The 27,315-nt window shown below is 47.6% G+C and overlaps 1 protein-coding gene across 1 annotated transcript in view; it reads right to left on the bottom strand.

Annotated features, from left to right (window-relative positions):
- Positions 1-26,501, bottom strand: part of LOC126518057 (sodium/bile acid cotransporter 5-like) — a 33,738-nt gene extending 7,237 nt beyond the window's left edge. The window contains exons 1-2 of the mRNA XM_050167915.3: positions 25,996-26,501; positions 10,933-11,169 (exon numbers count right to left, since the gene is read on the bottom strand). Of these exons, the coding sequence (XP_050023872.2) occupies positions 10,933-11,169; positions 25,996-26,424 (666 nt within the window). The 5' untranslated portion in view covers positions 26,425-26,501. The remainder of the gene's footprint in view (positions 1-10,932; positions 11,170-25,995) is intronic.
- Positions 26,502-27,315: the final 814 nt, after the last annotated feature.

Here is a 27,315-nt window from a genome sequence, read left to right as displayed (position 1 = left end):
GAAACCAGTGTTTGACCGGTTTGGGGACGGCGGTTCGACCTTCCTCCCTGCGCTTGAGAAACGACTCGAGGAAAACGTTCACGAGTTCTGTGTTCGCTGAAACATATCGGCACGCCTCAGTTAAATTCATTACTGCGTGTCATTCGCCGTGAAAACAGACGTGGCTTCTGAAACAGTCATCGTGAAAGCAGAGTGGCAGAAACCGGAAAATAAATCAAGCTAATAATGTCACACAATACATTCGCGATTATAAACTGACGTCAGGACGCTCGGTCAATGCGTGAAGGACGAAGTTGATATGAACTCGTGTATTACCCTTTAAAAACTTTTCCAATCCCACCTTGCGAGTGCGCGCCATCCCTGTCAGGCAAACTAAAGTACACGCCACTGTGCCATGCTCGTCCATCCACCACACGGGCACTAACAGATATTAGCGCCAGATTTAACTGTATTATTTCTCTACGGAACTATATGTAAAGCCACACGATAGCCTCTGAGATCTGGTAGCGCACGCGCAGTTTAACCTCAGACTATGGTAACACGTTTCAATTATCACGCTTGATCGGATCACGTGTCGATCTGATGTAGGTTGGCAAGAAAACAAAGCATTGCTACTCTCAATCAAAAAATTTCCCGACGATTACGATACTCCCTAATGCAAAATTTGAGCGCAGCTCTGTGCGCGTTTTCATTTCGCGATATATTGGCTCGCTCGGACAATGTCTCGTGCGGTACGTTGCAAACATGGTGATGTGTGGCGCGACTGCCTCTCTAATCCGGAGATCACGAGAAGCGCTATTCAGAGCAGTCGCCGCAGACAGACCTCCGCTCATGCAGCGCTTTGTTTCCATACAGACGGCGCGCGCTACTCCGGCGCCATCCCGTAGCCATCGTCGCCCGCGAAACCCGACTTGCGCGGCACTGCGCTTTTCCTCTCGTCATACCCTCCTCTTCCGCTTTGCGCCTCATGGCTCCGCTGTACCCTCCTCTTCCGCCTTCCTCCTCGAGCTCTCTTCGCGATCGCCGTCTCTCGTGTCCCGCTGTGCTCCGCGTTCGCTTTCATCCTCCACTGTGCTCGTTCGCTCGGTTACGAGGGACAAAGCCGACGCTCGCCGCGCGAACGGGCGCCTGGGCCGTGCTCTAAAGAGTCTGTTTGTTCATGCTGTTCCGCTACGTGGTTTACGCGACGACTTCGTCGTCCACAATCTACCTGCACATGAAGTGCATTTCATCGAGCCGATGTCACCGATCCTTGACGGTCGTTCTTAAAGAAAATTAGATTATGGGGTTTTATGGGCCAAAACCACTTTCTGATTATGAGGCACGCCGTAGTGGAGGACTCCGGAAATTTTGACCACCCGTGGTTCTTTAACGTGCACCTAAATCTAAGTGCACGGGTGTTTTCGCACTTCGCCCCCATCGAAATGCGGCCGCCGTGGCCGGACGGTCGTTCTTGGCTGGTGGTGCAAAAACACTATCGCAACGTGCAGCTCCTCTTTCGCGCACCTCAGATCCATTTGGGAAAAGGCGCTTATCGCGCATGGCGTGCACGATTGATCAGGATGTCCTTAAGATTACCACAGACGCGCGTTACCACACCGCCTATCTCAATACCTCATTCATTAGACAGCCTGAGTAAACCGGACGCCGCGCAGACTGCGGTTGCGTTACAGGTCCTGTCATTGGTTGCTTTCTTTTCATTCGTGGAATCCAGTTGAACTGTGCTGCTTCAGCGCTGAAACGAGAGTCACTGAAACTAGTTCGAACAACAGTGCTTCATAATCGCTTGGGATCATCTGCAGACTAAAAGGCTTACGACTCTGTGTCTGGAAAAAAACATACTACGCACTCGCACATGCCAGCCTTCATTACGCCTCCCCATTTGGGGAACGGTACACTAATACGTCAGACCTGCCTTTAATACAAAAAAGCGGTCGTACGTTTTTTGAAACTGCGTCGCGATGGAGCCATGCTACCCCTCTAAGAGAAATACACCCAGATGGTAGATGTTAATATGTCATCAAGAAGAATATAGCAGTTCGACAACAAGTGTAAAAACCGAATCGGATTCCTTTTTCTGCAGTTACTTTCAAACCTACGATTTGCGACACGCTCATTGTTTTACGCGGAAAATGCTGGTAAATTATGGTGCTAAAAGCCCAAACATTAAATCTTAAACCTTACTCACCACGTTATAGTTATGTCCCTGGTTAAAAAATAGCACACCAGCTTTTTCATTCAACAAGCATAAAACCACACATTTGATATCCATTGCTGAACACCATGACGCTCAAATGTTTGCAAAACCTGGCTTCTAGCTTGTCTATTGCATTTACCTTGATTTTTCTATCTTGAAGTGTTTTTTTCTTTTTTTTTTTTTTACTGCACGTGTGTTAGGAAGTTGGTAATCCCCTGTATGGTATATTACTACTTTTCTTTGGAATGAAAGTGCTGCTGTAATAGACAATTGTACAATGCATACTCTTGCCCTTTTATTGTGATAGCAATTATAAGGACACTTCAGGCAGATTGTCGCCGACATCATCGGCGTTGCTGTGATGTTCCATGTGTATATATATATATAAGAAGCCAACAAACTAAGACACCAAGGGCTGCATAGGGGAAATTACTTGTACTTACTAACTGAATTAAAGAAATGATACATTGATGGAAAGAAAGTGGATGAAAAAACAGCTTGCGACAGGTGCGGTATGATCCCACGTCTTCGCATTACTCGTGCAATGCTCTTACCAAGCGAGCTAGTGCGGTGCCGTTTTCTCATTCACTTTCTGGGGTATTTATGTTCTTACTACTAGAACTAACCCTAGGAGTGTTAGCCAGCGCTACCACTGTTGGCGAGACCTAGAAACGTGGTCGCAAGTAAGATGACACTTCTCTATACGTAACAGAGAAAGATTCGCATGCAATACGCCAACCAACAAGGCCACACGAGCAAACATTCACGTTTTATCTCACAAAAGGATGTCGGCACACCGCACAGCCCACTGATGCGTACACGGAATCTGTACACGGCCAAAAGGCTGCGCCACAGTCCATGTTTGTGCTCCAAACAAACGACAATCGCCCCGGAAGGGAACAGTTCGCTCGAAACAATGAAACACTGCGTGTTGTGCATGTTGCAGGCACCGGTGCCAAGCGAGTGTTCCTGTAATCTGAACTTATGTTGTCACTGGCGGTTTCTAGCGTGCTTGAGTCAAGTGAACAAAAGCAAGCGATGCTTTTTTTTAGAATGCATGGTCGAGTCACCGCAGAAGCACAGAAAACAACATGGATGCACACTATAGACAGCGCTTGTTGTGCCTACCTGTCTTGTCCATTGCGCTTTTACGCTGGCACCGCTGCGCTAGTGCGATACGCGATCCAACTCCGGGAAGATCGAGCACTGCTTCAAAGCCATTTTCAAGCTCGCTTGAGTTATGTTTTGCTGAAACTCTGCTATCGATATGCCCATAACGATTCTCGAGCGCGATCGACAGCTGCAGTTGACGTGCTCAGGACCCACTGCTATGACAAATGCGGGGGAAAATATACCTTAGAAAAAGATAACCCACGAATAAATGTCTCACATCAACATATTTGCTCACCGCATTGCCCGGACTTACAAAGTCACGGTTGAAGTAACAGCACATCCGGTGTCATCCGGTGGCTTTCTAATTCGGCCCCACCTAGTCACGTCTAGCATTGTATGTACGTGAAAAATCAGCCGCGCGATCAACATCTCGATGAGTATACAGTTGGACCACTCACAACCGTATGTGTAAAAGGGCGACAAGTCACTTGGCTAAATGTCGCTTTAGCTGACCATGACCATCGGGCATGCCATGCTAGATATGAGGGAACAGCGCACGACAGGGCAAGCAAAGGATCAACAGAGTGATCTGGCACTCTTTTTTGTGTCCTGTCAGTCTATTCAGTTTTACCACTCACTACATGTACGCATGCAGCGACCGGCCCAAGCTTCAACCATTCGCACTTTGGCAAACTGTCCCCTGAAATAAAACTGTTCAGAATGTGTGGAACTAACAACAGAGGAATCGACAGTGCCGCAGATTACTTAAGCGTCGTGAAATGTATAGGGCCTAGAGTCTGCTGCAGGTGCTCGTGCCACCTCGCGTATGATCCGAGAACCCGTCACGTACGTCTTGGATGTCCTGCTTGCCAATGCGACAGGGCCAGCGGAAGACTAATCTTCGCAGGAAGTCTTAATAGCGCATTCATCGAGTCGAAGCGTTTGCTCCAGGCTAAGGCTTCCGTTCCTCGACTATATGTACTAGTCAACAACGTCGAGAAGACCCACCACTGTACCGCCACAGCTTAAACTACACCAATACCGCTGACATTTCATGGGACTGCTTCCCCACATGACACCACCCCAATCTCATCCACATCCCTCAGGTCTAAGCCAACTGCCAAGTGCCTGGCCACGGTCTCTTCACATTAGGATCAAACGGTACTTTGCGGTCTGCTTCAGCGACGCGCTGGAGAACGCTACAAGCGAGGCCTTGGAATGAGGGCCCCCGACATCCTACCCACATTTCATATGCGAGTCAGATATCTGGATGGGATAAATGTGTTTACTGTCTCTCTCTCTCTCTCTATCTCTCTCTCTCTCTCTCATGCAGACGCGCCCTGCGGACAGCGCATGGCTGCGGCTACAAGCTGCTGGGTATTGGCGAAAGCACAGAGTTTCTTTTAAAAAGTTCTGAAGGAAACTCCGGCAATATAGTGTCCTCGGGATCTGTGGGTAAGGTGGTTCAGCCAGAACTGAAATGATGGATTATACGTGGATTCGCCTGACATTCATCCTTCTGGTTTCGAATGGCTTTGCGACTGTGCATAGTGATCACTCCGAACAAATTATTGCAACATAAGTGCGATTATTCGCAATGAATACGCGCGTGAATACGGACTATTTGCCTAGCCCTGTCTGGAAAACTGAGTGCCTAGTAGTTTCGAAAGATGAAGCGTAATAAATGACGTCACAAGAGTGTTTGAAACAGCAAGCACTGAGATTAAGCAAGCCCGTGTACTACAATTCCAATGGTAACTGAACGGTTGCAGCACGAGAGTTCGCTCTAGTAATTATAGCTGCTTTTGCAGAAAAACTATGTCCGAAAGTACTCACAGGGGGCCTGCTTCTTTAGGACGAAACCTGCTTTCGACGAACGCAATGCAGTGTCTCTACGTTACACATAGTCACGTGGCTGTGCAGCTACTGAAAGACGACTGCTCTTTATGCAGACTCGTCGGCTTTGTCCACGAGCTTCCAGCAGTCCATCAGATGGCACCGTTGTTGCTCGGTGAGAAGAGAATCCTACCCAAAACCACCTAAAAATCTATCAACCCATCGAGAAGTCGGGCAGGTTTAATTTCCTGGCGGCCGCATTTCGATGGTGTCAAAATGCCAGAACGCTGGCGTATGGTCGTAACAGTTGCAGGTAAAAACACGGCAGTATAAATGCAGTATAAACACAGCCAGCGCAGTCTAAACATTTCCAATCAATAATGGTGAATGGCAAAAAAATTGGCAGTGGCATAGCTCGGCGATGCCAGGATAAACGTAGCGAAAACTAAGGTATAGCATGGTTAGCCTTGGTTATCTTGATTGCAAGTCCAGGTTAGTCTGGTTGTCTAGCTATGTTGCGGCGTTTAGCCTGTCGTTCGGCGCGCTGTTCGTCTGTTTCCTGTGTGATTCGTTTCCTCTTCATCTCGTTCCGATGTCGATTCCAGGCCTCCTCCTGCTTATCAGAATTGTCGCCGTCCATACTGCCACCTCAACTGTCGTTGCGGCGCACGCGAGCTCTCCTTTTCAACCCTCCGACATGTTATCAGGCATATGCGACGCAGCTGGCGAAGCGAGCGGAGGCGAACGCAACGACGAGGAACGCGGTGTGACGTCATACCATACGGCGGCTGCGGAAAGGCGCGGCGCTGCACAGCGGCGGAACACCTGTGGCTCGGTGCTACTAGCGGCGCATGCGCAGTAGTGACTAGGGAGCGAAAGAGACAGAAATATCCGCGGCGAGGCGCGCGTTGTGACGTCATGTGCCTACTCGGAGCACCGCCACGGCGAAATCGCAAGTTCGCAGCCAGTAAAGGTTTCGCTTTAAGAAAGTAAGTGAATTAGTTTTGCCAAAATACGGAGTATGCTTGCGAATGCTCACCCTTTTATTCGTAGCCAATAACTCCAGCGCTCCTCGTAAGCCATTGCGTAGTTCCGAGATGTGAAGCCCCATAACATAGTTTTTAAGTTAGAACAAAATAGTGACTACACCGTTTTTGTTTTATGCGAAGCATAATTACTAGAGCTCAACCCAGCTCCTCAGGCGCGGCGGTGTCGCCTTCAGTACCACGTGACACCGTGACGTCACGACAGAGGAGAAACGGGGCTCCAACTCGCGCCGTCGCTCGCGGCGTCGCCTTCAAGGCTGACCACGTGACACCGTGACGTCACGACAGAGGAGAAACGGGGCTCCAACTCGCGCCGTCGCTCGCGGCGTCGCGGCGGTACATAAGCAGCTGCGCTTGTTTCTAGGTGGCTTTGGCTCAACTCTTGCAAGATGGGCTGGGTGGGAATCGAACCAGGGTCTCCGGAGTGTGAGACGGAGACGCTACCACTGAGCCACGAGTACGATGCTTCAAAGCGGTACAAAAGCGCCTCTAGTGAATGCGGTGTTGCCTTAGAAACTAGCTTCGTTGCCGCGCCGAACGCTGCGTTGCTCGACGCTCACCGCGTCCAATGCGGGGCGCGTAGTCGCTGCGCCGTAGCCCATTGTCTTACACCCCTTGGCGGGTCGACGGGAATGCTGTCGCGTTCCACTCTTGAAGGCGAAGCAGAGTAACGCATGAGTTGTTTCTTCGTCTAGCCGAACCAAATATAGCCAAGCAACAGCAGTTAACCAGGCTAAACAGTGGTTAAACAACTAAAATAAAGGCTAGTATGCTTCGCATCCTGGGCTTAACCTTAGCTAAGCCACAGCCATTTTTTTTTACCAATTCAGTTTCTTTAGAGCAAGGCCTCGAAATCACGTAGCGGCCCGGAGGACACTCCCACAGAAGCAGACGTCAATGGCTGAGGCGGCCGCCTTAGTGCACGCTTGGCAAACAAGTCTGTTTCGGTGGCATCTGTGCTGGTGTGCTCACTGCGAGCGTTCAAGCACGTCTGACGTACGTGCGGCACAAGTGCAGGTCCGCACCAGTGCGGGCCGGCGAGCAGTAGCTCTTGCGCGGGAGCGAGACGGCCGTAAGCGTTCGCAGAACGCGCATTGTCTCAGTCTTTGCTCAAAGATGTACGCTGGTATGTGTATGTTTGTGCACCTTGTCGGTTGCGTAAGAAATAAGATGTTCTGCATGCGCTCCGGTCTGTCTGCGCGACGACTGCCATATCTATAGCTTTGCATTCTCTACGCGCGCGCAACCTAGTCGACTTTCGCCACGGTGAAGACTCAAGATATGTTTCGCAACGACAACAACAAAAAAGATATAACTCTCAGCAGCTCAAGAGGAAGCTCACACTTCTGACAAGAAACAAAAGCCTCAAGATGTTCGAACAAGGGTTTCTCGCGGCAGTGTGTGTTTCGTTGTCGTTTCACAACGACAAAAAAAATAATAAAATGTAACCCTCAGCTCAAGAGGAACCTCACGCTTCTGACGAGAAACAAAAGCCTCAAGATGTTTGAAGAAGGGTTACTCGAGACAGTATGTGTTCACTCGAAAGAGCACTCGACAGGGAGAAACAAATGTTTAGCTCCTAAGAACGTCTCAGATTAGATTGCTCACAAGCTGCTTGAGGTTCACTGAAGTCCTTTCGTAGTGAATTGGGAGGCTTGACACCCACTTAACAAATCATTCAAGTCCGCGAGCCGATGCAGACGTACGAAGCACTGAACGTTGCCGATAATATCACGCGAACAGGTTTACGAAAGAAGGCTTTCGTGTAGCTCGCGTTTGACTGCATATATCACAAGCTGCGCCATCGAGGGCCCGCTGTGGTCACCGCATGTGCGCCATATTTTCATCGCTGTCAAACAAATGCACATAAATAAACACGTGGAACTGACGCGTGTTCACGTGTGCTCTCGGATTTTACGGACACATCAGCATTGTGCCCATCTGCCCTAGCGACAAAGGTGGCACCCCCTCTGCTAGAGCAATTCCTGCGAGCACGGTTGGACGAGAAAGGCAATCAATCTGGCGTCGTACGGCGTATATACCGTGGCTGGGATAAAACGGCTAGACGCATTAAAAAAACGTTTTCCAGAATCGATTCTCTTAATTATTTCAAGATTTTTTTTCTTTTTTTTTTCTTTTAGCAAGAAGTCTGCAGCTTATGTTTTTAAAGACTGCAGGAAACTTAAAGAAATTCAGGACACGCTCATCCCGTACTTTCCAGCCGATAACTGCAGCTTCCTTTCCCGCTCTGCGGCAGCACCATCAGGAGTTTTGAAAGAGCACGAATCTACTCTCCCGTATTTTTTTTTTACATCGCTACCGCACACCACTCGTGTTTGAGCTCTCAAGGCCTTTCCTTTGTTTGGCTACTGCGCAACCCGGAAGTGAACCTGGCCGGTGGCGACAGGCCCACTGACGTCGCCAGCCTCGGCCTGGAGGACAGATCAGTGGAGAAATAGTTGCCAACTGACAAATCTTCCAGTCGACATTAAGTCCGTAATTTACTGCCTGCTCACAGTGCAATTTAAATGTGGGACGCCGACCTTTCTTTGCTTGACGTCTTCAGGTGAAGAGAGTTCCTTGATGAGGTGAAGACGCGAAGATGCGGATCTCCTACATGTTGCAGGTCTGCAAGAATTATATCTCACTCTCAGTCAGAAGGAGTAAAACACCACGATTCCGCTTATAGCCAGTTATCAATATATTTATTTCAGTAAACTCCGTATACGAGAACACAGGTCTAAGTTCTGATTAAATTCATATGCATTTTATGAAAGAAAAGAAGGAAATCCTGACAAACATCAAAGCTTGAACAACCCGATGGTGTAGGTAGTGGATAACCTCCGTGGCTCAATCGCACAAAGGACACACCGCCTAAATTTAGACACTTGTTTGATATCCTACAAACTTCTCGATCTGTTGTTCACTCCACCGATCGACAGATATGAAAACAAACGCAATGAATTTATCGATCGCAGAGCTTGCAGCTGGGTGCGTGCCTACAGTGTAGTCAACTTGCGCCCAATTTTAACATTAGCGATAATCTAGCTTGGAGAACTTGCCTCGCCGAAAACGGTTTATAACATCCCTGACCATATTCAACGGGGCCTCACATTTCCTGTCCCTTGGATTCCGCGTACTAAGAGATTGTACACGATAACAGCGATCGCTGCTAGGTGGCACACATCGATCTCAGACCAGACTTACGCGGAATACGAACATCTCTTCCCTGGACTGGCGCCTCAAGCATGGCGAGAGAGATGAGTGCTATGGTGAAGTCACGATAAGAAATTGCGGATGTGGCGGAAGCATAGGAATTCACCTACTTGCCTCTCTATTGTATTCATTGCATCCACTGGCACCGAAGCTACCAAGACGTCGAGGAGTAAATAAACACCTAGTACACGAGTTAGATAGACTGATAAGGCACAATCTTGACGCGACACCCTTCGTTTAAATCGATGAAGCAACGCACTACTTTGGTGAGATAAGAGCAGTCGGCGCCTGCGTATCTTTCATATCAACACTTCAGCATCACAGTGCGCGAGCGTGCAGTGCGCATATCATTACCACTCGCTTGCGCAATCTCCCGAACACGCGCGACGCACCAAATCGAGTACTCTTATCGCCAGCAAAACAACCTCCCGAACTCTCTTTGCCCCGAACATTTAATATGCCACTCGTATACACTTATTCGAAGAAGAATAAGGTGAACCGCGAGGCTCACGTTTTCGTCATCGACAATCCTAAGAGACCAGCACACAATGAAAGCAAGGAAGGTACAGACGAAATTAACTTCTTTTAATTGATACGTGCATAGGAATACTAAGGAAGAATAAAGCAAAATTGGACGAAAAGACAGCTTGTCGCCGGTGGGAGCCAAACCCACAGCTTCTGCATTAGGCGTGCGATGCCCTACCACAGAGCTACAGCGACGTCTGCTCCTACCAGAACTAGTCCATGGAGTGTTAGCCAGCGTAACCCACGCCGAATGCGGCGGACGCGGGGAATCTTTACAACCGCAGACGTCAAGTAGAGAATTAACTTCGAAGCACTCAACTGGCAATCGCCCTATTTGCTACCTCGTGAAACAAGGCTGCCAAAATTGAGGCAATCGCCCCGCTATAAGAGTGATAAGGGGAACGGAGAAGATGGACTCTTGTTAGTTGCGACCATATCAAGTCAACAATTAAGCCAGGGAAAACAAGGGGGCAATAGCCGTTCTCTTAATTCAATGATTAAACTGCGAGACGTTGTTCTTACTGATTATCAGCTGACCATCTCTTTTTATTCATACTATTCAGTGTTATTGCCTTCTTTTGTAATGAATGCGACCTGCGCGCTTTTTTCTTTTTGTTCCTGCGTGTATGTTCTTTTCCTACTTAATCACTGTGGGCCTTGCTACATTTTCGTCTTTGTGGCCTGCCATCTTGCTGTTTCTTTCTTTGCTTCTTCTCTTCCTTTTCTATCCACTACTGCCTTAAAGTAAAGGTAGGCTTTGTCCCCCTCTCGGTGGTAGTTGCCAGCCTGCTCCTTCCCTATTTCTTTCTCTGTGCATTGTATGCGAGTTTTCATATCAAACAATAATCGTAGCCTCGCACGAGAACAAAATAATCTTTCTCCCGGGCTCGAGTACTAGTGCGCCGTTCAACAAGTACTACAAGTTAAACGAACCGGACTTAGTTCCTCTAGTTCACGCAAGGAGGCCACACTGTACACACGTAACCATATAGTTCTCACCAGGGGCATGAAGAGGAACTGGCAGGCGCAACCCAGGAACGGAGGCAGCGGCTTCTTGAGCGTGTCGACGATGAGCTTCAGGTCTATCTGGCAGCCCATGCTGACGTAGTTGATGGACACGATGATCGCGATCAGGTACGGGAAGGACTGCTGAAGCACCGTCGGGTTGCGAAGAACGGCGACCAGGTAGCTGCTCTCCGTGCAGTTCGTCTCTACGTCGTCCTCCAGCAGGCACGTCTGCGTAGGCACCCAGAGCAGGTAAAAAAAAAGTAATTTGAAGGGAGAGAGGAAAGAGTGACTAAACGTTCAGTTGCCCACCATATACGTGGAAAGGGGAACAATAGGTTAAGTGAAGGAAGACAAACTAGGCAAGAGTTTTCATTAGCGATGTGCACTAGACAAAACGCATCGCGGACGCGGGCAGACTAACGGGACAGTTTACTTGTCCGTTTTCGTTTTCTCGGAGTGCCCTTGGAACAACGCCAGTAGTAAATTATTCTCGTTTACTTCGTATCTCTGATTTTTTTACTCTGATGCTGTGATATGCCTTGCTATGCCTTGCTATCATGAGCTTATCTATCATAATTATTTCGTGCAGGAGGTTACTTCCCTCTTCCTACTAAATACCACATTACTAAACCTTCACTAACAAGTGGGGCTCTCATACTGTTGATAATAAGTCAATAATAAGTAGCGCACTGAAATTTTTTGCGTTCACTGCTCAGGTAGCAAACAAGTGCTCTTGTGACTTTCAGGGCGTCCAAGGTGTGAATCTCAGGACCTCAGCTTTGGTAAAACACCATTTGCCCAGCATCAGCTGAAGCCACACTGGAGAGTCCGGCGTTTTTCGTCGAAGCGAGGACAGTTGCAGAGACGTTACTCGATATATTCGCTAAATGATTAGAAAGAAATAACGTGAGGCAGGAATATTCAACTCCGGTTTACATGTCCTTTCACAAGAAGTCGCCGGATCTCCTGTCGTAATTTGTGTCGCAAATGACAATGTACGTATTAAAGATTGCCGCGAGGGACTACTACCACTGTTTTGGCGTTCTGGTCCTCGAGTAGGCGATACTTCTCTCGCTCCAAATCCCGGCATTATGTGGGGAAGAGGTCTCATACACAACTTTTGTACTACCCTGGCACAAGTGCCGCGTGTGACCGGCCTGCCTGGACACAAAACTTCAGGGAAGAGGAGAGTTCGGGGAAGAGGAAGAAAGAAAGATCGGGCCTGGAGAGCGTGTGTCTAGCCTGCTACTCCTCGCTGGAGAGAGGGGGAGTGGGAAATGCAGGGAAAGGTAGGTGGCTGGTGATTGTTTATGGTGCAATGTACGTTGTCCAATACGCGGACGCGCGCTTTAGACACAATACACGCAAGAGTAAGCTCATACCGACAGGCACTTGCCCCCGATATCACCGGCCTGCCGATTTCAGCATGCGAGTTCCAGCGAACTCTTACTGCAGAGCACAATGAGTGTTCCAGCATGGTACGTAGGTGTCTGTAGCATTGCTTTCTCTTTCGCTTTTTTTTTTTTTTTTGAACTACAATAAACTCTCAGTTGTACGAACGTCGGTTTATCGAATATTTCAGAATAACGAACTTCTTAAAAATCCCCGGCAGTTTTCTTATAGATTCTATGCAATAGTGTTTCACTTAAACGAATTTCGGAACAGTCAATATTTCAGTTTAACGAACTCGCTCAGAGGACCAAGGCTTATTTTTACGATCAGAACCGATGCCCGCCCTCATCAAACCGCCGCTCCAGCGGAAATATAACGTTGCTGGCGCTACAGCGCCTCTGGGGCAAAGCGGCGGCGCGGAAAACGAACGGCAACGAGGCACGGCTTCCGAGATTGCCCGCACAAAACTAGCAAGCATGTAACCTCGGAGGCCGTAAACAAAGTAACATCGCTGGCGCTAACAACGCCGCCAGAGCAAAGCGGCGATCTGTCACACCACAAACCACATGGTGTGCGTTTTTTTCCGACCGGGTAGTCGTGGCATGGTCGTCGTCTCTTTCTTTCGAAGAAGAGCCGAAGAAGGCGAAGAAGAGGCAACTGCCGAGCCAGTTTCAAGCCCTATAACTCTAGCTGAGGTTGTAGAGTACATTGGAAATTTGAGACACTTTGTTTCTCACAGCAAGCTGTGCCAGAAGAAGTGTACAAATACATTGACTCTTTGGACAGCTTTGTTACTTCCTGTGCTTTAAAGGTACAAGTGCAGAAGAAGATTACATATTTTTTTTCTAAGTGAGAAAGGCAGCATTATAACTGTTATAAACCTTGTACGGGTTATGTACAAATTCCATTTCACACATTTCTAACACTATGGATGCCATGTCTTTTGCTCCATGAATTGCACTTCAAACTTTTGACTCTGTATGCCATGTCTTATGTTGGTCTAGTGAATATTCAGTTTAGTGAACTTTCAGTTAAGTGAACTATTTCCTTCGGTCCCTTGAAGTTCACTCAAGTGATAGTTCACTGTACATGCTTTATGGCAGCGATCCTGGAATAGGTCGACACGTCAGTTAACAGGTACTCACGGTTTGCTGCAGCTACACACTCTCTCTCTCTCCCCTCTCTCTCTCCAAGTTTAGTTGTATCCTCGAGTGCAACTTGCCAGATCGGGAGGGCCAAGACACCTTCATCTCTCGCTGGATATCCTTGGGAAACTATGCGTACTGGCGCTTTGTTTTGAACTGCGCGTATGTTGCGTAAGATAAAACTGTCCTCGAGTCACGCTTGCAAGCACTCCAAAGATACGCAGGTCGGCGAGTGCCTTCTCCGTGACCTGCGCCATGGGCGCGCTACCGATCTCAGGCCGCGTGTACTCTGATAGAGTTTCTTCCTCCTCGGCGAGGTAACGGCAAGGTCGGGTTCGTTCTCAGTTCTTTTTTCGCTCGCCACTGCGTGACGTTATCTCGCTGTACTTGGAACGTACAATAAGCGGCCGGATTCGCCCCCTTGAAGACAGAAGCTCGGGCGACGCAATTTCTGTTTTTTTTTATTTTTCTTTTTGTTGCGGAGGCACGCGGGAACCAAAGGGCGTCGCCCAGTTCTGCCATAAAATGGCAAGCTGTGGATAGATTTTCGTAGACAACACCGTGGCTATACTTCGTTACTGCTTTTCATAAATCGAAAATATTTACAAGAGTTAAGAGTCCTAGTGTAGAGTAGCAAAGTAGAAGCCTATTTTCCAGTTACGATACCTGCCTTTCCACTTTCTTTTTCTCTCTCGCTTTCCACGTGCTATGCGCCCGACAGCTATAGGTAAAACGTGACTCACATCTTTACTTTTTCTGCATGTTCCAAGAACTGGTCGGGACCGTCTACTGGTGCCGTCACCTCGTTTATTCGCGTCAGTAAAAAAACGTGACAACACACAAGGTTCAGACAGCTCATTTCGAACACAAGTCCGTATCCGCAACATTAAAGACACAGCATACAGCAAAATATGGCACCCATTATTACAGTAACTTCCAGGACCTTTATCAACTTAGGTTTTCGCAGCACCTCACGCATCTGTCATGTTACAGGTATCTGGTTTGCACATTAATATTTGTCTTTCCAGAAAGTCCAGGCAAAGAAGACCAGAAATGAAGATCGTGAATGATCCTCGCAATCGTATTAGGCACTTCGCATTTGAGTGAACCCGTATAGCAAAAAAAGAAAAAGAAGAACGTCGCATAAGGCACCTTACGTACAGGCCCTAAAGCTACTTCCTGAGCTTTATCTCTGACGCGCTCACAATTGGTGACAACTGGAAGGCTGCCACAGAAATGGCAGCTACACCTGCTCTCGACTTGGGAGTTCGTTGGTCGCCCCTCGTGTCGATATCGGTTTCTCGATAACGACAACATAGGACGCGCTGCTTCTTGGACATGTCATCGCGTTGCGAGACTGCGACGCTTGTCTTCAATCTGCGAGCGAACTGGCTGGGCGCCCGACGCCCCCTTTTGTTGAGGTGCGTGCTTTCGCATCGCCGATAGCGGCTATCTTTCTCAGGCCTCCAATGTTTCTTGGGGCGTGACTATACATCGGTGCAGATCTCACTGCTCGTGTAACATTTGGCGGGTGGATTAACTACCTCGCGGACGGCTCAAATAGACGAGTATGGGGGGGGAGGGGGGATTTCGTGGGTGAGGGCCATCGACAATCGTGAAAAGGAAACAGTCTTGCGCCGTCAGAGCAGCCTTGCGTACGAACTCTCCTCCAGTGACTGTAGAGTCTGCAGAGCGTCGATATGGTGGAGCATGACGTACAGAACGTGGGTTTAACCTCCCGAGTCTCCACTCTTGGCTACGGGAGACGTTGTAGTCGACTGGCTGCGCATAAATTTAGGCCCGCACGACGTTTTCTTTTTTTTTCTTTACCTGCACGCAAATCGGAGTAAGCGTGAGCCTTCTTGAACTGCTGCACCATTGCATAGCGTCCACCGCTTCCGGGAACCGAACGAGCAACCTTGTGTTGACCAGCGGACGTGAATTTGGAGTGACGTAGACCCCGTTACTAATGAAGGGGCGATACGTCCGTTGCGATTGTGAGTTAGTGAGCAACGTCTTTTAAAACGGGGGGGGGAATGGATAAATGTTTACTGATATAGCGATGGTTTCTTAGCCTGTTTTGTAGAAGCGGTCAAGGGGAAGGAATAAAACTGGGCCACTGAAACTTGGCCGTGGTCACATGCTTAGAGTGTACGAGGCCGCCCGCCCCAGCGAACGCCAAGAGGGCGTCGAGCATGGACCGACCGCTGCGAGTTCTAAAAAAAAGGAAAGGAAAAGAACGCCTTAAAATAAATTTTAAACCAAATCATTTTTATTATATCTTTATTAATTTTCATATAGATAAATGAACAAATCTTTAAAAAGGCACCCGTGCAATAGTTTTGCTTCAGCCGCTGGAACACACTGATATACGTTTCAAGGACGACACGACAGACAAGTAAAAAGACCGAACTCTCAGTAGCACAGTGACACCAGAAATACCAAGTCGCGCTGAACTGCTACTTAGCTGTGCATGCCTCCTCGAGAATATAATTTCGTGAACAATTACCAATTTCTGCGTAGGAGCGGGCGCGACGTCCTTCGATGTCGAAGCCCTCCAGCGTGTCACATCGTTTTCGGTGACGTACGCTTGCTTAATCTGGGACGTCCTGCGATCGCCGCAATTTTTCGAATTCAGCGCTAAGCCACGAGCCCACCTCAGAAGAACTACGAACGAAACCTAAATTAATTAAATTAAATTATGGGGTTTTACCTGCCAAAACCACTTTCTGATTATGAGACACGCCCTAGTGGAGGACTCCGGAAATTTCGAAAACCTTGGGGTTCTTTAACGTGCACCTAAATCTAAGTACACGGGTGTTTTCGCATTTCGCCCCCATCGAAATGCGGCCGCCGTGGCCTCGAACGAAACCTCTCTCCTGTTATGACGCAAGCAGCCCCCATAACAGGACCGCATTGCATGCTTCACAGTTTCTAGCCTATGGCTAAGGATCCAGATGTCGCATACCAGTTTTGGCTATTTGGATAAAGTTACTGTTACTGTTTCACGCCACGAGTTCGTCGCTTCTCGTCTATAGGCATCGCTTGTCGACTTCCTTACTTTTAGCAAGACGTAATAGGAGCAAAATGCCGGGGCACCAACATAGCCTGGGCCACCCATGGTAACTTGCGGTCGGTGGACAACAAAAAAGTCTGTCTCGATTTTATTTATCTGAACGAAATTCTCCAGAAACAAGAAATGCTTTAATTATAAAATGATGATAATGCTAGGTAATATGAAAACTTGATCTTGCATTGTAGCGCGAAGTGACACAGACAGAGACTAGAAGCAGACAGGTCGAGCGATAACTCGAGGCATTTCACATTAAAATATTTGGAGAGACTTCCGTTAGCCACGCATCATTGTCTGTTAGAATGCGAATTTCATTATCTTCTCAGCACGCGTGTTAATCTCAAGTAATGTCTGTTTGTTGTTTGCTTTTTGGCTTCCCTACCTCCTGATATGGTTAGCTGATGTCTTTAGAACCTTGTCATGTTCACATGCTGCGGTATTTGCAATCACCCATATATATGTTGACACTTTCAATAAAAAGTTTGTTGAGAGTTAGCGCTCGTCCTGTGTGCTTCTAGTCTGTGTCACTTCGTGCTACAATTCATGATCATGTTACCGTACCAACTCGCCCAGCTTTCTATCCTATTGCAACATGAGAACTCTCCGGCAATAATCCGCCTCGCGCGAACGTGGTTAAGCATTCAATATATAAAAACGAAAATGGTCCGTTCTACAGCAAGCTTCTGCAATTAAATACAAGTCGGTCGGTCGATCGAGTCAGTTCAGTAATACAATATAAGCAGCGAAAAATACACGAACAAATTCAAACTTCAGAAATCATACTGAGCGTTAATATACTGATGATCATTAAAGAAGGCTATCGAGGCTTTCAGCTACAGATTGCTGTAATAACACGTTAGTATTTGACTCGAGTAATTTTTCTTCCCTGAAAAAAAAACGATTATCAAGGCATCAGTTTCGTTTGGCCTTTCCTTATTTCTTGAAACTCTCACGTAAGCGTCGAACGTTCTTCTCCGAAGCAATGGCGGAAAATACGCGTTTTCTTGTGAAATTGGCCATAAAATAATGCCCACTACATTCGCGCGCCAGGTCATTCAGATGCGGGTGCATAGTGGAAAAAAGTGCAAACACAAGTTTTCAACCAGCACCCTTATACGGTATGTAGCAATGAGGCATTTATGCATCTCTCGTGTCAGTTAAACCTTGAAACTCGCGAGTCGCATGTCATCAATTGATTACTGATACGACACTTTCGACTTCTCGTTTCTATCCCCCCCCCCTTCTTTTGTTAAATGACGATACAGCATATCGAAACAATAGAAGAATTAGCAGCAAGCCTCCAGAGCGCCATAAGATTTACTATAATGACTTTTCTTGGAAACAATTTCGTTTCCCAAGATATGTGTGCGCCGAAACAATAGAAGAATTACTAGCAAGCTTCCAGAGCGCCCCAATATATTTACTATAACGACTTCCCTTGGAAACAGTTTTGGTTTTGTTTCCCGTGATATGTGTGCTTCAAATTTATGACGACGCCGAATGTGGTCGCCTGGGAGCAGACTCAGCGGAACATTGTGCACTGGCTCCAGCTGGCTCGGTGGTCTATACTGCCGCTCCATCGGGCCACGGTGTGAAGAGAAACAGATTACCGCGCAAGCCGGATCGACTGCGAAAACGACGAGATATTCAGCACCCACGTGACCACCTTCTTGATCGTGACGTCACGACACATACACTTCTTGGGATAAGGAATGCGAAAACTGGTTTCGTTGAAGAGCTAATACATTAAATTACGCAAGGCCTTCCTTACGCTTATTTTATCTTAGGGTTCCGAGGCCCATGACATTCATTAAACGCGAAAATGTGAAAAGTCGAGAAAATATCTCGGTACGCCTCTAGCGTCATCGGCGCTGCCAGTATGACTCCTGCCATGAGAACATTCACTACCCCTCGCCTCGACTACAACGTTGTGGAAAAGCACCAGCGACACATTTGTTGCCAACTTTTTAAACATCCTCCCCAGTCAACCAAAAAATCAACGACAATCAGTGCGAAACACCGCCTCTCGTCCGAAGCAGCTGGGGCTGTTTCTCTAACAAGAGTTTGCTTGATAAAAACACCCGTCCACCCACCAGCTGCATACGCGACGTTTTTGTTGTTGTTGTTTTTTTATTTGTGCAAGTAGACGTTGACGCCTTGTATAGGCGCCGGCTCCTCATCTGCTGCGACGTCGACTAAAATAAATATAGAATACTCGGCGAGAAATAAAACATGGCGGCACACGAAAATAACTTGATCCGGCAAATCGTCTCTGCGGAAATACGGACGGGAGGAAGTTTCGTCGAAGGGAGCAGGTAAAAACATTTCCCAAGCTTACTTTCGCAAGACGAGTCGCAAGTTCCGACATAAATAAATTTCAGCCACTGAGAGGAGGAAAAGAACAAACTAGGGAACACCTTCGCTTGACAAACAGCCGCGGTGAAAGGCCACTCGTCGCGCTACCACCTCATGTATAATGAGCCCGCACGAACAAGTCTCTGCCATCACGGACTTCGGGTACTTAATGCAAGTAGAACAAAAAGCATAATGCAGACACTCGAAGCAGCATTCTTTTTGTCCTTGTTTTCCTTGTGGTACTACTACGCTCAAACTCTTTTTTAAGCTGGCCAGAAAACTGTGTCCCGATCTGGTCGTTCCGGAATATTACTATCGCAGTAGCGAGGCTACAATAGAACTGAATGTCGGGCGAGTTGGGAACATGATTCATTGTTGAACTCAGCGCCCACAAAGGGCTGGTCCTTTGGACATTGTAGAGTTAAACAGATAGAGGGACATTGTAGAGTTAAACAGGCGCTGACCGTCTCTGTTCATCTCTTTTTTTTTTTTTTTCGGCGCTTGGTGAGTTTACGTGCGCGCGCTCAGCTGAACGATCGAAGTACCGAGTTATGTGAGCAATAAACGTCCTAAATGTTTTGCGGAGTAAGATACTGTCGAATTGATCGTCAAAGAACATCCTGAACTCGGCCAATTTCTGTTCTATTCTTTGATTTCAATTCTTACGAGACCCCCTGAGCACAGCGTACGCCAGCAATGTTCTCTGACAAACCATTTGTGATGACGTGTGTTGTTTAACTTGTCCCCTTGTCGAAACGTTGCCCTCCAGGCGGAGGCTTTTCTTTGTTCACTCTCCGTTGCAGTGTTCGAGTAACTTGCAAACCGGATAATACGAGCGGGCTTATGCGCTCAAGATATTTCGATCGATCGGGGGATTTGAAGCGCTCGAATTCGCTTATAACGACCTTACGCGAACTCTTACGATGGGTTAGTTATACACGGACTGGTTATGTCCAGTGCGAGAGAGAAGCAAGACAGGAATCCATTTCCCGAAAAGAAAACTACGCGTAGTAAAGGCAGTCATTTCTGCGTGTGCCTTGAACTGTTTCTCGGCGTCGCTAACAAAGTCATACTCGATGAGCGAGACGGCCTAGACCTGTCACAGTTGACTTCCTTCATTGTCTGCACAGTGCCAGCACAGCACGCCCTGCGCAAAAGTGTGTCCCCAAGAGTCGGGTGAGTAGGCTCTCCAAATTCGATACATCCAACGTCCAGTTCCTAATGACGGTGTCATTTCACGTGAGTATCGGTCAGTAAGTATCGCGTGTTCGACATAGGTATTGCTTCGCTTTATCCGGGTTCAACCGTAAGCCAAAGAAAGGCTCGGTTTTTCTTTCGCGTGTTTATGAGAAGGTGAAGTTCGTATTACGCCTGCGCGCTTGGCAACAAGCTTTTGTGACCAGGTACAAGTGAACCACGGCAAGCCCGAAGCCAAGAATCACGCGTTTTATTTTTTTTTCGCTTTCGAAACAGCTCTTTTGAATGTTATCGTTTAACGAGCTCCCTTAGTCTGTGGTCGCTATCTATTCTTTGACTTTCATTTTATCGCCTTGAGCTATGTTGGTACGGACACACCTGCTTACGCAACGAACCCCTTTGTTTCCGCGCTGCAAGTTTTACTTGTGTCTCCCTTGAAGTGGCTTAGCTGGTGAGAAACTTGAGTTTTTATCTTGCGGTACACCTCAGTCCGCGCATTGTTTGAATGGCGAGAGGCGGGACAGGAAATCGTGTATTTTTGCGGCGCCGTAGCTGGTTTGAAGCGTTAGCTGAGATGTCGAAACAGTGCGGGGTTCACGGGGCGACGGAAGCTTGAAGTGCTCAACAATGGTTGATCAAGTGACGTTTCGGGCTCGGACCAGCGCTTCGACAGGCAGGCTTGACTTCGTCGGGAAATATTCCCTTCAAGTGCCAAGAAGTTCTGTCCATTGGACATTTAGTTTCACCCCGCATCATGCATCTTCGAAATAATGAAAAGCGCAGGCCTTCAGAGCAGGTCAGAAACAGTCATACGACACCAGAGTACACTTGATAAGGGGGGGGGGGGGGGGGGGGGAGGGGGAGTATTACTACCTTAGTGATGCATTTGTACTCTTTTCTTCGAAAAGCAAGGGTGCAAGTAGGTTAGTTATGCAAAAGATTTAAGCCCAGGGTCACATGAAGGAATCGACAGTGAATCCACGGTAGCTTAAAACTATTTCGGAAGTCCTTGCCCTCCTGAAAGCGGAAACTCGCACTCCCCTCTAACTCACTTGACTGCCCAAAATTCGTACCCCACTTTTTGTCAAAGCTCTCAGGGTTAAAGAAAAATTGCTGAGACCATTGATGATCATTGTCGAGGTAAGCGATTATCGTGAACGAACGAACGAAACGAAACGAACGATTTTCTTTGCAGAGATTGAATATCCATCATGAACCACCCACCAATAAAGTAGGGTTGGCAATATCAATGAACGATTAAAGGTATCCCGCAAAGCGTTTATTCTTCATCGATGTCCACTTTTCATTTAAACGACTTAATCGATTAGACATGTTCTATTAATCGTTTTCTAGAGCTTGACGGTAGTGGCGCGAAAATTTTTAAATCGTGCTATAATGGAATCGCACTAGCCCAGCGCTTCCCCCCCCCCCCCTCCCCAAGCCACCCGAAGCCGAAGGCTTGAAATGCCCTCACAGTTCAAGGCATACTACAGCAACGGAGTCGTTGATTGTGTCACTCCCAGAAAGCATGCGCACCGGTTTGGAGCATGTACGTAAATGACATAGCGATGGAGTTCGTGTCGATTCCAGCAAATCTGTAGCTTATGAGCGTCTATTCTATCATGCTGGCTGTGCGGCTATCCAAAGAATGTGTCGGTATCGCACAAACGTCCCAGCCATTTGACTTTCCCTCCCTCTGTAGAAAAGAGCATGTGGTTCGCAATGCTAAGTCAGTAAATTTCACTTCCTCTGTGCATATTTCAATTTCTTGCATATTTTAGCCCGACTCCACCTTTCACTTTTGCTCATTTCCTTATTTTTTTTAACAGTACAGTACAGGAATTGACTAGTGCCATGTAGCTTGTTTAATTCTACTCTAAGTGTCATTTTATAACATATATTGTTCATCTTTTGAAAAGCCACTAGTGCCAACTCTATTTAGTGTTTACGAAATTAAAGATTATTCTTTATCAAACCTTATACGCGTGTATATCTAACTTGGGTCCACCTCTAAAATATTAAAATAGGGTCCTAAAAAAAGTAGATAACTGTTTCAGCCTTCTTGAGGTGTCCGACAATAATTCCGTTTTATCGATTAATAGACTAAAAAACCCGGCATCAAATGCGATTAATCTATCAAAGGTAAAGTGATGAATGTATAATCGTTAATCGAATTAAAAAATTAATCGGCCAAACCTACATCCAAGAAAACGGGCGAAAGAGGCAGAGAAAACGATTCGTTTTTATTTGTTTTATTTATTTATTTATTTATTTTTTAATGGCCGTAGCTTTCGTTGCTCACGACGCGCACAGACTTAAGGCAATCAGAGGCAGGCAGAGTAAACGAGCGCCGACTTTCAACTTACTTTATTTATGTGAAAAACTGAATATATATCACCAGGAAGAAGATGCGATCGTCAAAACAATATCAGATCTATCCAACCTTATTTAACATGCACTGATGCTTTTCGTTTCTCTTTTTTTTTTTCTGACACAACTGAAATGTGGAACAGTTTGCCTAACGTAGTTGTGAGCAATCAAAGGTCTGCAGATTTCGAATATGCGCTAGATGTGTGTGTGCGTGCGCGTGTGATTATGTATACTAAATTTTGGCACAAGCACTTGTTCTTTGTACAATCACTCTTCTTTGTTCCTTGTTTTTCTGCTGTTGATTACCGATAGCGTCAGTGAATTTGTGTTACATAGAGTATAATGCTTTGTGTATGAATATTATCTACCATCTATTTTCGACGCCTCACCCTATCCTGTAATTACCCCAGCAACAGGGTTGACAGTATCAAAGAAAAAGAAGTACATTGGGGGGGAAAAAAGACGACGCAAAGGAGAGCGAGAGACATCACTAATCAACGGTTATCTTTTTTTCAAGAACCTGCTTACAACTGCCTCAAAACCTAGCGACATAATCAAATTCATGTTTTTCGAGTGGAACGGAAGGTGTACGTTGAAAACTTTAGAGCGCAACAGTAGACAGTACGGGGTACAGCAGGAGAAGGCGCTGACGTCAGGCGCACTGGCGCGCCTATCACCAAGGTTACTTATGTCAGCCTCGATTATTTCACGAGCTTGCCGAGTTGGCTGGGTGCTTTCGCGAGGTAACTGGGTAACTTACGCACGCGACGCCTTCGCAAGTCACCAAGCGTTCCGAGAAAGCAAGAATCCCATCGGGAGCACTGGTCCGTCTCGATTAAGGGCGGTGCAATTAATTACAATCCGGTATACGCCAAGTCCAAGCGTATTTTACGAAATCGTCGAAGCCGCCTTCGTCTATCGCTGTTGGCCATTGTGAAACAAACGAGACGGATATGAACTTCCATAGCGACAGAAAAAGAAGAGAAATTATCGGGTATCGTAGGTGGCAGTTAAGAAAAATATATTGCGTAAAATTGCGGAGATGCGCGAGAGCGTATCGACACGAACAAACGCAAACCTGTAATCGAGTCTCTGGGACAGGATATGGCAAGTCCTGTTCTTTACGTGCTCCTCTATTGTCTCTTTCTAGTGAAATACTACCTTATTTCGCCACAGTTTGGCCACGCACAAAAGTTATATAGGCGTGTACGTTGCGGCGCCTAAGCTGCAGTAAGAAAACGTGTCACATATGTGTAATAAAAGACGGAGTTTGGATCAAATTGAATTCTGGGGTCTTACGTGCCAAACCCACGATTTCATTATGAGGCAAGCCGTAGTTGGGGGGACTCCGGATTAATTTCGACCACCGGGGGATCTTTAACGTGGCGCCATGCGCGGGACACGGGCACTTTTTTTGCATGCTCTAGGCGTTGTGTCTGCGAAGTGTATTTAATCGTAGGTGAACGTGCTCAGTAAAAGCTGTGAGTTAAGACCGCCGGCTATTTGTTAGCTGTGTGGCTACGCTGACCAACGGGTGTGAAGTTTGACAACACGACCAGAGCACTCAACGTCCCCCAGCTTTCTTCGACTTGCAAGGAAACGATGTTCTTGGATGCATGGGTCCGATAGCGATCCCGCTGCGACTGGCGTTTCGCTGCATCGGTTTGCCGCTAAAATCTCGGACCACGCATCGACTCGAATTGCGGGGCGTTTGAAACGATACTGCTCTAAAGACAGGCCACCAGAACAAATTTCCAGCCTTTGAACACCAAAAAGACGTCACTTTCTATTTAACGGATATGACATCACTATATTTTTTTTTTTTTCATTCGGCCGGAAGTGTGCCCTCGTCACACGGACGGCACTAAGCCCCGTGAACCCCCGAAAAACCGCCATGTTTTGAACGTATGGGCTTCTATGGAAGCTTCGCTACCACACGGACTCTGCGCAATGGGCTTGTTCTGTTTTCATAGTGGATAAGATCAATACAATTTTGAACCGCACTTTTCCTTTTCCCCTAGGTTTGTCATCGTTTCCTGGCCGGACATATTTGTGAATATGTGTAGACAACTTGTGCCGCCGGATACATATGCGGCACTAAGTATATGTGCCCGAACAGACAAGTTCGGCACTAGGTATATGTACAAATTCGATATGTGCCACTGGTTGTGCCGCTCTTCAGTTAACCTCCCTGACGCCAACTTGGGTCATTTGGGTATGCGTACACTGGCTATGTGCCGCTCTTGAGTGAAATTCTTCATTCCAGCTTGTATCAAAAATCCTTCAACGTTTATGCGGTGCTGGGCGGAACTAACCCCCGTCATAGACGTTCAGGCAATCTTGTTTGGATATATATTTATGCATCAAGACGGCAAGTTGGGCCAGTTGGTTAGGTTTCGTTGTAAGGTTCGTTACAGCGCAACACAAGACACGGACAAAAGGAAGGTATGAAGGAAGGCATAAGGCGTCGTCGTTTTATACCTTCCTTTTGTCCATGTCTTGTGTTGCGCTGTAGCAAACCTTACAATATATATACATGTGCTCACCCCGTGGGGACGTTACGGCGGCGTCCCTAGGTGGCGCAGCGTGTCCAGAGGGAAGTGCGAGGGAGGAGCCCGGCTGGAGCACGCGCCTCATGAGCGACACGTTTCCGCTGTGGCACATCGCCGCATTGCTTTAATGCCAATCCCGTTAACGTAGAAACTCAACGTAAGATGAGATCTGGCGGATTTTTTTTCCTTAGTGTCACCCCGTCGTTTTATACAAGAAATGCCCCGTAAGATTCGTGCTTGCGACGACACGAACACACGGCGAACCATTTGAAGCGAAACTGCCGCAGGGCGCTCGAATCCGTAACGGCGGGGATTTGTGTATGCCAGGTGAAATGCGGGCGTACCGTATTCACAACGTGAAGACACACTTCAGTGATACGATTACCGGGCACGCGATTACTTACGAGCACGGGTCGCTGCATTCGGGTGCGTGTCGAACAGCGGCTGAACGCAGAAGAATTAAATTATGGGGTTTAGCGTACGAAAGCAACACAGGGGATATTACGGGACGCCGGGGTGGAGGGCTCCGGAATCATTTCGACCATCTGGATGTTCTTTAACGTGCCACTAAATCTAATTACAAGAACAATATTGATTGCCGTCCACTTCGGAACGAGACCATCACGGCTGGTAGTCGAACTCAGGACTTAGTTCTGCGCGGGACGGGCCCGTATATATATAACGGTCCATCATAATACGTGTTCTGCACTGCAGTTTCTGTTCGCGTCGGTTACTGTCATTGCGGTCGCACTCAAGAGTATGTATACGATCGGCGTCTTTCTTGTCTGTGATTTCGTGGGCATATTGTTACCGCCGGAAATCACGACGCGGTACTCGATATGCTTCTTTTTTTTAGTTTCATTTTCTTTAAACAAAGCCCGTTTTGCTTTTGTTCCGCGCAACTTTGCGTGGCACTTCCCTTGACAACGCGAGATCTCGTAACGCAACGCCCATTCGTTGCCGCGCTCACCTTGAAAAAGATCTTGGTGTAGCTTACGAAGACTCCGCGGACGGTGAGGTTGAAGCCGGTATCGTTGACCCCGGCCTGCAGGTACACCTGCGAAACGTCCACCGTGGCGACGCCGCTGTCGGCGCTGGTCACCGATATCGTGCGACTGCCGGGTGTCGTGAAGGACACCCGCACGACGACGTCTTCTTCTTCCTGCACGTCGATGCGGCCCGGGGGCGTGAAAACCACGACGTTGGTGTCGTTTGAAACACCGTCCCTGTCGCGCGCGGCCCCGCCTGTAAGGTCCTGTCCTGTGGTAGACGTGTAGGCTGAATCCTTTGATGCGTCGCTCCTGGGAGTTGTGTCGCCGTCCAGGCCAGAGGCCGAGCCCAGGACGAGCGTACAGGACAGGCCGCACAGGACCAAAGCGACGGACCGGTGGACGTGCATCGTGAACGAAAAAAAGAAAGAGAGCTGCTTGACCCTCCGGCAGCCGGAGGGGAACTGGTTGCACGATGCGCCGTCGGCGTCTGAAAAAGGACGATTAGGTGGCGAAACGTGGCGATATCGCCAATTCGCTTTATCGGCAGTGCGATAACGATGGCCGCGGAGGGGGAGACCGACCCAAGAAGAAGTACAGTCGGCTCGGGAGATTGCTAAGTCGGTCTTAGCCGCCAGTAGCACGCGTTTTTATTTACGTAACACTGGATTCAAAGAAAACACTGAGACCCTTAGCAAGATATGCTTGCCGTCGCGAGCTATAGCTTTTGATAGCTGTGGTAGCTGCGCTGTCTGTCCGTGGCGTTGTCAAGTTCGCGCGTTATGGGAACGCATCGATCCTATCGTGTGGCGAAAAACAGTAGTGCAATACTCGTCGCGAGGCTTCTGTAGTGAGAATTTCGCTCTAGTGCGCTGCTGCTAACTAAGCACAAGGTCGCGAGTTGGAGTCCCAGCCGCCGTGCGCGTCATTCAATAAAAGCTGAATGCAAAAGAAAAGGAAAGAAGCACCTGGTGTTCTTAGAGGCTCGAAAAAAGTTGGAAGGCAACTCAACGGATTCAACGTCTAGTTGAAGTCGATAAAACAGGTCTTTTCAGACGAGTTGTCAGTGAGAATGGGGTTACGAACAGTGTAATCGATTGTGAGAACCAAGCTGGAGCGACAACGTTCGAACGACGTCCACTAGAGACCGAATCGCCTTCCAACTTTTCTTTATTAGTTGTCACCACCACCATCATAATCATCATCAGTTTACCAACAATCACCACCGCCTCCATCATCATCATCATCATCATCATCATTGCCACCGTCAGCGTGGCTCTAAATATAAACTATATGGTTCA

This window comes from Dermacentor andersoni, chromosome 11, assembly GCF_023375885.2.
Source record: "Dermacentor andersoni chromosome 11, qqDerAnde1_hic_scaffold, whole genome shotgun sequence".
Classification (NCBI taxonomy): domain Eukaryota; kingdom Metazoa; phylum Arthropoda; class Arachnida; order Ixodida; family Ixodidae; genus Dermacentor; species Dermacentor andersoni.
This window is presented reverse-complemented; position numbering and strand designations above follow the sequence as displayed.